At 34.7% G+C, this 13,095-nt stretch overlaps 1 protein-coding gene and 1 pseudogene across 1 annotated transcript in view; one reads left to right on the top strand and one right to left on the bottom strand.

Moving 5' to 3' along the window:
- The window catches only part of SENP2 (SUMO1/sentrin/SMT3 specific peptidase 2), a 33,315-nt gene that overhangs the window by 10,565 nt on the left and 9,655 nt on the right, over positions 1–13,095 (top strand). Inside the window, exons 6-14 of the mRNA XM_011382132.2 lie at positions 966–1,134; positions 2,866–2,969; positions 4,241–4,335; positions 4,892–4,943; positions 5,605–5,668; positions 7,365–7,541; positions 8,933–9,064; positions 9,966–10,169; positions 10,575–10,654. Of these exons, the coding sequence (XP_011380434.1) occupies positions 966–1,134; positions 2,866–2,969; positions 4,241–4,335; positions 4,892–4,943; positions 5,605–5,668; positions 7,365–7,541; positions 8,933–9,064; positions 9,966–10,169; positions 10,575–10,654 (1,077 nt within the window). The remainder of the gene's footprint in view (positions 1–965; positions 1,135–2,865; positions 2,970–4,240; positions 4,336–4,891; positions 4,944–5,604; positions 5,669–7,364; positions 7,542–8,932; positions 9,065–9,965; positions 10,170–10,574; positions 10,655–13,095) is intronic.
- On the bottom strand, positions 11,177–11,295 carry LOC111734478 (annotated as a pseudogene).

Genomic DNA, 13,095 nt, shown 5'->3' with positions numbered 1-13,095 from the left:
CATAAATCAGAAAATTTAATATTGTTATAAGTATATTATAGAATCTTATTTAAATGTCTTCATAATAGTGATGATTTTTACTGTGTACTTATTTTTTTTATCTTTTCTTCTTTTTTCAGTACAGGATCATGTATTACATTTAACTTCATGTCTTGTTGATCTTCTTTAATCGGGAACAACTCTTTAGCCTTTCTTTGTCTTTAACGGCATAGATACTTTTAGAGTACAAAACATTTCTTTTGTAGAATGCCCCTTTTGTCTGATGTTTACTCATGATTTGTTTAGAGTACGTAATTTCTTTTTTGCAAAAATATTATATACATGGTGTTGTATCCTTTCTAAAACATCACATCAAGAAGGGTATGATATCAATTTGTCCCCTTATTGGTGATGGCAGGAGAGGCAGTCTCTGTCACCAGCAGCAGTGACTAGGTTGGGGCTTCATGGCTTCCATTGTAGCATTTATTAATTTATATTCATTAATTTAGCATTCAGCAGATATTTATTGAGTGCTTTTTGGCTTAGATCATATACTAGGCTACAGTGGTAAAAGGATATAATCTTATCTTTGTGGAATTTAAAGTTTAGAGGGGGACATAGACAATAATCAGGCAAACCAATAATTAATTCCAGTGATGTCAATTCCGGTGGCTAAAGAAAAAGTGCAGTATAAGAGGAAGGTATGTGTAACAGGGGAGCTAATTCCAGAGTTGGGGTTGGAAAGTTAGACATGAGGAAGAAGGCAGAGGCTTTCATTCAGTAGCCCTGGTTATTGGAAATAGACATTCCATAGTGGAATTCTGGGATGTCCTTTGCTCCAGATCTAACCTTTGTAAATAGTAGTTATCTGATTTGTCCAGAGAAAGCTTAACCTGGAAATCCTAATCAGAGAATGGTCTGGATCTTAGATTCTAGCAATTTAAGCAGTTAGGTGGTAACTTGAATATTTTTTTCCTGTCCCTCAGTTTTACTTTGAACTCAGAAGGCTATAATAGAAGACCAGGTGGCCGTCGCCATAGCAAAGGCAATCCAGAGAGTTCCTTAACGTGGAAACCTCAGGAACAGGCTGTAACAGAGATGATTACTGAAGAGGGTGGCAAGGGTCTGAGGCGTCCCCATTGTACCGTGGAGGAGGTAAGCCCTTTTAACCCGATCCTTTTTGAAAACTATTTTATGAATTTGGGGGGGGGAAATAAGTAATATATGTATAAAAGGATGTACAATGACCATAAATTTCCTAATCTCTCTTCTGTACCTGGCCCCACCACCCTGTTTGACTCTTAGTAAGTAACCACTGATACTTGTATGTATCCTTCAAGAGATATTCTATACATATGTAATTTAGTCAATTTCCAGATTATTTTACTCTATAAGAAAAAAGAATCATGTTAGGAAAAGATAAGATTATAGATTCTTTCTTTTTGGATGCCTGAATTATTCTAACTTGTTTCTTTTATAAGCTGTAAGTGTTGACCAAGTAAGGGAAGTAAATGGTGTACATGTCTGCTCTTTCCTTCCCTTTTCAGGGCACTTAGCATGATGTCTTCATCAACAGTCTTTTCTTCTTCCCTCTTGAAGTCTTCACTTATTCCAGGAGAATTAGAATTATTCTTATATCTGGCATTCCCCAGGACCATCACCCATTACTACATGGTTTTCTGAGCCACTTAGTTTAGTTCATCAAAGAAATATTTATTTAGGTGCCCATTGTCAGTAATTCAAATTGAATAAAATATGGTCCCTGCCCTCTAGGAGCTTATATATAAATATATAAATAGTTGTACTCAACAAACAAACATAAGCAGAGAGAGGACTGGACGGACTTCAGCTCTACCTCTTAAGGAGAAGTTTTATAAAGTAGGTTTCAATACCTCTTAGATGAGAAATCAGAGATGGGACTGAGCACATATATATGGGATATACACAGGATATGTTCTAGAAATATTAGAAGGTAATATTAGCAAGGACATATTCACTGGCTAAGTGTAAACAGAGTTAAAGGGAAGAGCCTGAGCCCCAGATTTCAGTTTTGGATAAATATGTGCCACTGACCAAGATACCCTGTGTGTTTAGGGGGAAGTTGATGATTTCAGTTTTGGACATTGGTTAGAGTGCCTATGAAACATGCAAGAAGACCTGGCCTATAGAGTTTTGAGAAGAAGGCAGGTTTAGAGACACATTTCTAAATCTTCTGCCAATTGGTATTATGTTAAGTCAAGGGAGTTGAAGACATTATTCAGGGAGAGAATGTAGTGTGAGAAGAGATAATGGGCAGAACCATCGCCATTTTAGGTAGGGAGAAAAATAATCTGCAATGAAGACTCAGAAGATAAGAGGAAATCAGGAGAGCATATTGTCTAGGAAGGCAGGGTGAGGTCAGCAGGTTGACATGCTGAAGAGAGAGGTCAAGTAACATAAAGGCTGAAAAAAATGTGTTGGATCTGGCTGTAGAAGATCATTGGTGACTTTGGTGAGACTAGTTCTATTTTGGAAACTGAATTTTCTGAATATGCAAGTGGATTATTTCTACTGAGTTGTTTTGTGGTTAACCCAGTTCCACTCTCAAAAACTCAAATGCCATCAGAGTCTAGGAGATAATATAAATGAGTGAAGTGGGCTGGAGCCAATGGCCCGTCTAAAGAGAATAGCCCTACCTAGCTTTAGATTATTGATTCAGTTTTTCAAAAAAATGCCAGATTTTTGGATTTTTCTTTTTAATTTGTAAAGTTGATAATTAATTTTAAGAAATTAAAAAACTGATCAATAAAACCCTTCTGTGGTCTGCATTTGACCTCTTTCTTTGTTTAAGATTTAATTATAGGTTTATTGTGCTAGAAGTTATCTAACATGCTTTCTTTTATTTAGGGTGTTCAAAAAGAGGAAAGAGAGAAGTACCGAAGGTTATTGGAGCGACTTAAAGAAGGTGGTCATGGAAACTCTGTTCCTCCTGTAGCTTCAGCTCATCATAGGTAAAGATGAGCTAATAAGATAAATGCTTTACCAGACATTTTTTCCCTTATATTTGGAGAGGGAATTGATAGGAATTATTGCAAAAAGAAGTTAACATTGAGAGAACCAGCCCTGTGATTTGTCTGAACAAATTGTATGTAGTAATGGATTATATAGAAGAGTGGTTTTACAAAATAACATTTTCTGTTAGCTTTAGAGTCCTTTGTTCAAGCATACTCTTACTCGAAATTCTGATATAGAAAAGTGGAATCACAGATTGATGTCAGAGAGTAGAGAGTTTTTTCAACCTCCCCAACATACACATTTCCTATAATCCCTGTCTTTCTCTCTGTCTGCCTCTCTTTCCCCTTCTTCTCTCCTGCTTGTCCCTCTTCCTCTTCCTTCCCCCTCTCTCCCCTTCTCCATATAAACATAGTCCTTGAGCCATCTTAGTGGATGCATCTTAGCACAATTGGAAGCCCTCCACTTTAGAGACAAGATTAAAGCACCTCAGGTCATAAGTATTTCTTATAAGACTCCTTGTTAATTAAATACTCTGATTTGAGCAAATAGATGAGAATGGCAGAAAGAGTTGATGTTTGGCCTTATATCTTCTTGTAAACGGGGACAAAAACATGTGAGCTCAGGATTTAGGTACACTTGATAATTCCAACAAGTGAGAATACACAGAGGGGAGTCCCAGAAATTACATAACAGCAAGTTGAAGGTGAAAAAGTCACAAGGCTAACTAGCTTGTTGAGTGCAGAAATTACAAAGGAATATTTGTCTGGGAAATTGAACTTTGGTTGTGAACTTTAAAGTTTTAATTTTTTTTTAGTTTAGTCAGTCAGAACATTAATATTTTCTCCATTTTGACTAGCCACTGTTGAAAGCAGCAGTATGCTTCATGAGCTATTGGTTTTGTCATGCCAGCAAAATCCTCAAACATATTTGCTTTTTACATTCTTGCTTTTAATGTGTTGTTTCAGGATCCAGTTAAGTGTATCATTTAAAATTTTCCATCTTTTAACCTGAGTTTTTATCACACTTCAGAGTTTTCAGTCAAGGTGGCATTGGGGATTGAGAATGTCCACTTTTCCAAATAGAATTAGGATTAGACTTCTTTTATTCTAGTCCCAGATGGTGCTATGTTGCATCCTCTTTCTTATAACTCAATGTTTCAGGGTAATCAGTAATTCCTGTTTGGAGAAGCTGGTCAGACAGAGATAATGAGTATTTATGGTAGAGTCTCCTTTTGTATCTGATTGTCTTTGCTTTTTGTGTTTCTAAGTTCTCAGAGAAGTCAGATGGACACATTAAAGACCAAAGGCTGGGGGGAAGAGCAAAGTCATGGAGTCAGAACAACTCAGTTTGTTCCAAAACAATGTGAGTTCCCAGATTTAGCCCTACTTTAATATATTGAACTTAGCTCATATGCATATGAAATTGAAAAATAAAATACTAGTGCAAGATGGTATACCAAACTTTTTATCAGACCTGAGGACATTGACTGGGATTTACCCAATGCAGTAGTTTAGTAAAAAAGTTATTTCAAGATGAAGCAGATTTATAAAATACCTCTTGATTATTATTCCTAGCTACTATATATAGTAATACATATGTTGTGAGCCTAAAATTAATTTCTTTATATTCCTTATGTTAATTTCCTTGTATTTCTCCACTTGCTGTCCACTAAATGATAGCTTACCAAATGAGCAGATAGCAGTCAGTTTACACTAAAGATAATATTTAAGAAAGCAATTTATTCATCTTTAAAAAGCAACTTGATTTGTAAAAAGGCTACTTACTGTCTTTGGAATTCATTCTACCATTTCAATGAAAGTCAATGTCTTGATGCTTTGGAAACTACATAAGTTGGAATTCTAGCTATATTATTGATTATTAAAGGAAACACTTAATTTTTTCTTTACTACCCACACAGACAGAGTTGTTGAAACAAGAGGACCTCTGTGTTCAGTGAGGAGTGAAAAGAGGTACATGGTTTAGTTCATTCTGAGTTTTCTTTTGTCATTATTTATGAGTCACCATGTCTGAGGAATTGTGAACTCTCCTCAGCTCCAGTAGCTGGTCAGCATATATGGGTACATAGGTAGCTCTTGTGTTTGATGCCCATCCTAACTTGGGAGGGTGCCTTTCTCTCATAGACATTAAAGATTGGGAGATGCAGGTGCCACTTGAATGAGTGTGAGTGTAGTGGGCATCTCTAGTATATGAATAGAAAAGGCAGTTCTGTGTGCCTTAGGATTTTGGATGATAGTTCTATATTTATAGTACAGAGTTAAGTAAAATATGGCCCATGGGCCAAATCTGGTCCACCTGCCTGTTTTTGTATATAAAGTTTTATTGGAATGCAGTCATACTCATTCATTTATATACTGTTTATGGCTGCTTTTAAACTATACGTTGAGAAGATGTGACAAAAACCATTTAAGACTTGCAAAGCCTGAAATATTTACTACTGAGCCTTTTGAGAAAAATTTTGCTGACTCTTTGTTTAGAGGACTATAAACTCAAGGCAATTTTCGTTTGCAAATTATTAAATCTTATTTCTAAAACTAGAAAATTTTCTGGTTATTTCTTACATGTACCAGGTTAAAATCATCTAGTCTGTGATTTCTATATTTTTTCCCTCAGGTGTTCAAAGGGGAAAATTTCTGATACAGAGAAGATAGTTGGACTCAGACTTGAAAATGAAGGTGTAAGTAGAAATCCCAGTTAAATTTTATATCTTTTTACTCTTTCACGTGACTTAGTATTAAAATTTTGGTACCCATGAAAAATAAGAAAGATGATATAAAGTACTTTGATTTCTAATTCTGTTGTTTTCTTTGAAAAAGCAGCAGGCATTGAAGATATACAACTTTAGCTTCCTTCTGAGTTGCTGGATTTTTATCTCTGTGCAGTGACCACCTTTGTAAGAGAGACCAGTTTGCCTTCATCTCAGCCGTTACCTGTGCTGCTTGGCTTCTTTTAGAGAATTTTTAAAAACTGTACAACTCTAGAAAAGATACATGTTTAGGACTTTATTTTCGGAGTCAAGATTTCAGATTTACTTGAAAATAGTATTAATCTTACGCTTAATTGGAATGAACTTTTTCTATATAAGTATCTGAATAAGAAGTGTTCCAGTGATCTCCATAGCAATACCAACTTTTTTAATAATAGTGACAAACATTCCATATCCAAAAGAAATATATTCCTAAATTAAATGTAAACTTGAAATTTTAGATTACTTAACATTTTAGATACATACAAATACCAAAGCTTAGGAGACAGGTTTGTGTTAAGTACAGTATCTGTTAGATCAAGTTTCTCTTTTCTTATTAGATTTCTTCATAAGAATTAGTCTTAAAGCAAATTCATAGTTTAAAGCCATGGTATTAAGTCATAAGTCTTAGAACGTTCTCTTCTCTAATGTTCCCCATTTCCAGTGATTCAGAGTGAAGCCTAATTATCATTTATCACTCATGGAACAAAAACTGAAAGAAGAGGTCAACTAAGCCTGAGAAAGGACAGGGTAGTGGTGGTGATGGTGGTGGTGGTGGTAGTGGTGGTGGTGCTGGCAATAATTTGTTACCTGGCTAAAGACTACAATCCTGCTTCTGTCCTTGCTGAACCCAAAGGCTTTGCTGTCTGCAATCATGGGGAAGGGCCACAGCTACTCGTTTCCCAGGGCTGGTATACCCGACAGTTAGCTAGAGTAAAGAGTAATGGTTAAGTGTGTTGAAAATATGGTTCTAGTTCAAAGCTCTATTTTTTAAATAAATTTTCTAATTTTAAAATAGTTTGCCTACCAGATTAAATTCAATATTAACTGTTACAAAGGGTCATGATGAGGAAGGATCTTATCAGAGTTTCTGGGATACTGGCAGAATTCTGCTTGTTGACCTGAATGATGGTTACATAGGTGTTAATTTTATAAAAAACAAATGATACATTAATGTTTCATGCATTTTTCTGTAATATATAATTACTTTTTAAAAAAGAAGAACAAGTTTACTTAGTATAAGGATCGCAGGAGTTTATTTTGTGTGATGGGATTATGGATAATATTTTTTGTTGTTTTAAAACTTTAAATTGTCTTCTAACTATACTGTTTTTAATTCGGATAAGAGAACTAAAAATACTTTTCTTGCTACCTTCAGGGAAAATGATGAGTGTTCTGTTTAATGATTTCTAAGTGAAGTGTCTCCTGTGAGCCTTAGGTCTTGAACACTTTTTGGTCCCTCTTGAAGGGATAGGCAGATACGCTAAATCTACTTTACTCATTTGGGAAATTGCTACTTCTCTTCTCTTTTGAGATAATGGCACTGTTTTATATTTTATGTATTTTTGTATGTTTATATGTACAAGTATCAAACACATTGATAGAATTTAGAAACTTTCTCCTTCAGAGGAGGGGACACCAGCTGGAACCTGACCTATCTGAGGAGGTTTCAGCCCGACTTCGCCTGGGCAGTGGAAGCAATGGCTTACTCAGGAGGAAAATATCAATACTTGAGACAAAAGAAAAAAATTGCTCAGGCAAAGAGAAGGATAAAAGGACGGATGATCTTCTTGAACTTACAGAGGTATTATTTCTTGTATTGATCAGAATAAGAGACATGTTTTTAAAACCATTAGAGGACTATAAACTCAAGGCAATTTTCAATAAGCTAACTTATTGAAGACTTGAATGACTGTTTTGAGGAGCTTCCCCAGGCTAAGGGCTGCTTTTAGTCACTGGCTATATTGATCATTAATGGTCTGTACAGGTGGCCTAAAGGATCAGATTAATGTTCAACAAATGTGCGTAGACATAATTGTCACATATCTTGGAATACACTGGGTTCTTTGTAGAATCTTTCTCTAACCTTAAAATATTTTAGGTCACATAGTATGGGTTTGGCATTAGGAATGAGTTCACTGCAGGTTTCTTTTAAGTAATTATGGTTTACTAAAATGTCCCTTTCATTAATTATTGCGTTGGAAAATAGTAAAAATTTATAGAAAACAAGGAGATGAAGGTAGTTAAAAAGTCTTGTTTAAAAGGTATGCCAGAATCTTGGCTCCTTTTCCATTGCTGTCTTGCTAGGTGGTAGTCAGACCTATTCAGTGAATATCTCTTGAGCATTTACTGCATATTGGGCATGCAGGTGGAGAGAGAGAGCCATAAAATTGAAAAATTGTGTGCAGTGGGAAGCAATATTAACAATATTTGGCTGAAATAATTTCTCTTGGTTTATTGATTGAGGTTTGTAGCTTAAATATACATTTATTTACATAATTCTTTAGAGTAACGAAGCTCTCTGTTTAGTAAGGACTCAGTTCCTAGACTGATGTCTAATGTTCCACTTTCTGCGTGTTTGCTTACTTTCATGTCAAAAATGGATATTATGATCTCTTAGGTATCCTAATTTTCTTTGATGTATTTAAATAAAAGTTTAGGAGGGGAATAAGAATAGCACGAAGATACTTTTATAGTATTGTGAAAGGAGCAAAGGCTAGGAAGTTAGATAAATACTCCTGGCTTCAAATCTTGACTTGGCCTTTTAATAATCTATGACTTTGAGCATGTAACCTAAATTCTATGAGTGTTACCTCTTGTATAAAATGGTGATGATATTTTCCCCACAAGCAGGGATTAATGATGTACTTCAAGCATCTGGTACCATGTTTGGCTCAAAGTGCTTAATAAATAGTAGTGGGATAATTGAGAGAATACTTTATATGTAAGTATTATTACCAAATTATTATTTCCAGAAGCTAATAATTCAAGCGACATTTTTTATATAACCATTAATAAGACTTTTGGAGTCTAAGTTTAAATCTTTTCATACATCAATTTAGTAGGTCTTTGTTAGTATATTTTTCTCAAGGGTCAGGTATTACAAAGGCAAAAGTCACTTTTTTCAGTCTCAGACTTTAAGTATCTGATAGTGGTTCTATGTTAAAGTAGCAACCTCTGGACTTTCTAATTCAGGACATGGAAAAGGAAATCAGTAATGCCCTAGGCCATGGCCCACAGGATGAGATCCTAAGTAGTGCTTTCAAATTGCGAATCACTAGAGGAGATATCCAGACCTTGAAGAACTATCACTGGCTCAATGATGAAGTAAGTTGTTTTTTTTCCCTCTTTTATTATCATTATGCTTAACCATTTAACACTTATAAACCTTGGGTGCCACTGACCAATGGAAGGAACAGCAAGTGATACTTTTATTTTAGATGAATTCTTATAGGAGCCATTTTATTTTGTCAATAATAAAGGCATATATTGATCACTATATGTATCTTTTAATTTCATTTGAGTAATAACTGCAAAAATTTGCCTAATTGTCAGCTTCTATCCTTATATATTTAGCTAAAGCTAGCTTTGAGTCCTTGCCAGTTTTCCAGTTGGTCCTTTACCTAATTGCTCAGTCTGCATTTTCTCCTCTTGCTTTCCTTCCTCCTCCTCTCATGACGAGTGACATATATACACATTTTTGTAAAACTAGAATGTTTTGTTTCACATTATAAATGTAATATATTTATTATAGAAAATTTAGAAAATACAGAAAAGTGAAAGAATGATATCGTTGTTCAAAAGTGCCACCAAACATTAACAAAATATTAATGTTTTGGTGTATTTCCTTCCAGTTAATATTTTTAAATTGAGGCATAATTTATATATAGTAAAATTCACCTCCAGTTAATATTTCTGCATATTTTTTGTGTGATACAGTTACATACACCTTTTCATTATTGCATACTTTCCCCTCGAGTTCCTTCTCTTAGCTCTCTTACTAATATGCTTCAAAAGTACAATTTTATTCTTTTTTAATCCCTCCCATTTTGCACTGATCATTTTTTATTTTCCATCTTCTGTTATAGCCCTTCCTTTTATCCCTTCTCTAATACCTTCTCTTCTCTGGGTTTCTTATCTTTTAATTCATCCTAATTCAGTTAGGTTAGAAATTTAGTTTCGATAATGTACTTGCCATGTTCTGATGTTTTCTCTCTTGGTATTACAGGTCATTAATTTTTACATGAATCTTCTGGTAGAAAGAAATAAAAAGCAAGGTTATCCAGCACTTCATGCATTCAGTACTTTCTTCTATCCCAAGTTAAAATCTGGGGGTTACCAAGCAGTGAAAAGATGGACCAAAGGGGTCAGTCTCTTTGAACAGGAACTTATTCTGGTGCCTATTCATCGGAAGGTACATTGGAGCCTGGTGGTGAGTTGAGAGAGATTAATTGTTAGAGTTTGCATAATGACCATTTTCTTAAATTACAGGAAAGGCTTTTAGTACACACAGTTATCTATTAGTTTTGTTTACAAGATGATACAGGTTAGTTAGTTGTAGAAAAGTAAAGGTTTTAGAGGAAAAAGCAAAAAAATCTCATCACTCTGAGAGGACAACTGTGTTTTGGAGATTTAAGTTTCTAAGCTTTTTAGTAGGGATAGAAGTATATAATTATATAGAAATGAAGCTCATATCATCTGTATTGTTTTTTTTTAAAATGTTATCTTATAAATCCATGTTGGTACATGTATTGATTTTTTAAAAGCTTTTCCTTTTAGAAATAAAGTTCTCACTCCTATTATGGTTGATTCTGGATGTTGCATTTTTCCATTATAGGTGATAGACCTAAGAAAAAAGTGTCTTAAATATCTGGATTCTATGGGACAAAAGGGCCACAAGATCTGTGAGATTCTCCTGTAAGTAAAGACTAAAAAACTTCACTGTTGCCTCTTTATCTAGGTGATCTATCTTCTCTCTAATCCTATGAGGCTCTGGTGGGTGGTAGTCTAATGTCTCCCCAGGTGTTCAGGTCTTGACTTAAATCCATCTTTTTGTCTAAAAATAACCTAATATCTGATCTTCACTAATACGTCTTATTTAGTAGCACCACTGAAAACAAATTCGTCATGTGGTATAATATAAAATTAATCTCATTAGAATCCCGTGATTTGAATTAGATTTCTTTGGGATTGATACATTATTCTGAATGTTCTAAAAAACTGTTAGCTGAGGAGTATTAAACCCACTCATGTCTCTGTGCTTCCCATGATAGGTTCATCTCATGGAACCTAGAGGTAATTTTTATTTTTTTATTTTTATTTTCTTTTATTTATTTATTTGTTTGTTTATTTTTAGGTGAGGCAACCCTTGGTTGACCTCACAAATTGTAAGGACCTTGTCAGCTTACAATCCCTTATTATTTTTTTTTTTATTTTTTACGCCTATAGCACCTGGTCTTCCTAGGTGGTCTCCCATCCAAGTACTAACCAGGCCCAACCCTGCTTAGCTTCCGAGTTCAGAGGGAATTGGGCTTGTTCAGGGTAGCATGGCCGTAGCCTAGAGGTAATTTTTAAATTAAAGCATATGGTTTGTAGGCAGCTATTTCAAGTAGTAATTGTTAGAAACCTGCCTTTAAAGCGTAGCCACTCATTAGCTATGTTAAGTAGTGACATGAATTTCACAGTGAGGAAGTAAATTAGTAAGACAAGTTAATTTTGAACCTCTGCTGCTCACTGGAAGCAAATGCACATCCTGTTTTTAATTTTAATGAGAATATGGAGATAATTTTAATAGGGATACTTTAAGGAACTTGTTAAATGAATGATAGGAAGAAAAGTTGTTAATAATTAGTTCGATTCTTATTTTTCAATACTGTTTTAGTGTATTTTTATTTAGGGCATTTATCTTAAATAAAAAGTATAGAGAAGAAATTTTTTTAAATCAAAAGATGCACCAAATTGTTTATAAAGCAGTTATTTCCTTCTAGTCTTTTGTGTTTAAGATTTCCTTTACTACATATAAATGATATGTGTGTGTGTGCATATACACATACTTATATATGATCACATGCATAGAAATATTTTCATTGGGATTAGACAGAGTTTTATATGCTGCTTATAACAGGGTACCAAAAAACCCATACTTTTATTACATTCATACTATTTTACGTATGAAGAGTTTAGTTCCTGTGGTTATCTGAGGCCCACTCCATTTCCTGATATCCCTAGTTCAGCTTTTCTCAACTTTTTTTCCATTATTACCTCCACACCCTCTGCCCCTCAAAAAAATTAATTTCTCTATTACAGGAGAAAATAATACTAAGGAATAAGACTTTTCTTTTGTTGGGTTGAGCTTTAGAGGGCTGCAAGCCATTGAAATTCCTAAGAGTTTTGCCTTCCAAGAACCATTTTGTGCCCCCTTGGGGGTGATATTGCCAGACCCATTGAAAGGCGTGCCCTCAAGTAATGCTGGTTTACCTACTGTTCAGATTAGGATGAGAACTGAGATGCCTAGGTTAAATTTGGTAATCCTTTGGAAATTTGGATAAAATTAATTACTCAGTACTTAACTATGTATCTCCCAAGAGTAAGGAAGTCCTCTTACATAATAACCACAATGCCATTATCATACTTAAGAAAATTAGGAATTAGTGATATGTTAATACATGGTTCATTTTCTCATTTCTTCAGATAGCTTTTATGTTTTTTTCCCCCTAATCCAGGAAGCCAATCAGGGTTCGTGCACGTACTTAATGTCTTCAGTCTCCTTTAATTTAGAATAGTCTTCCTGACTTTTTTTGTTTTTCATAGCAATCACTTTTTTTCTTTTTTAAGAGTCTAGGCCACTTTTCTTGTTTTATGTATGCTTTTTAAAAATTTTTTAAAATTTAAAAAATATTTTTTTATTTTTTAAATTTTAATTAGTTTCCAGTATATAGTACATTGGTTAGACATCTATATAGTTTGTAAAATGATCCCCCCAATTGTTTCCTCCCTCCCCTGACCCTCCACCTAGCTAACATATTAATGCTAACTGCATTCCCTATGCCGTGCTCCCCATCCCCGTGACCACCCATCAGCTCATTTGTACTTCTTTAACCCTTCACCCCATTCTCCCAGCCTCCCAAACCTCTCTTCCCTCTGTCCAGCACCAAATTGTCCACTATATTTGTGAGTCTGATTTTGATTAGTTTGTTCTTTTTATTCCTTAGATTCCGCATTAAGTCTGTCTGACTTAAATACCTTCTAGGTCCATCAAAGCAGTATCTTTTTCCATCCCCTTCCTTTTCATATGTAGGGGTCTTGTTTTCTTATCCTTTCAGCCACTCTATCTTTTGGTTGGAGCACTTAATTCTTTT

Source organism: Pteropus vampyrus, unplaced genomic scaffold (assembly GCF_000151845.1).
Source record: "Pteropus vampyrus isolate Shadow unplaced genomic scaffold, Pvam_2.0 Scaffold14, whole genome shotgun sequence".
Taxonomy (NCBI): domain Eukaryota; kingdom Metazoa; phylum Chordata; class Mammalia; order Chiroptera; family Pteropodidae; genus Pteropus; species Pteropus vampyrus.
Note: the sequence above shows the minus strand (reverse complement) of the source record. Positions and strands in the feature narration are given on the sequence as shown.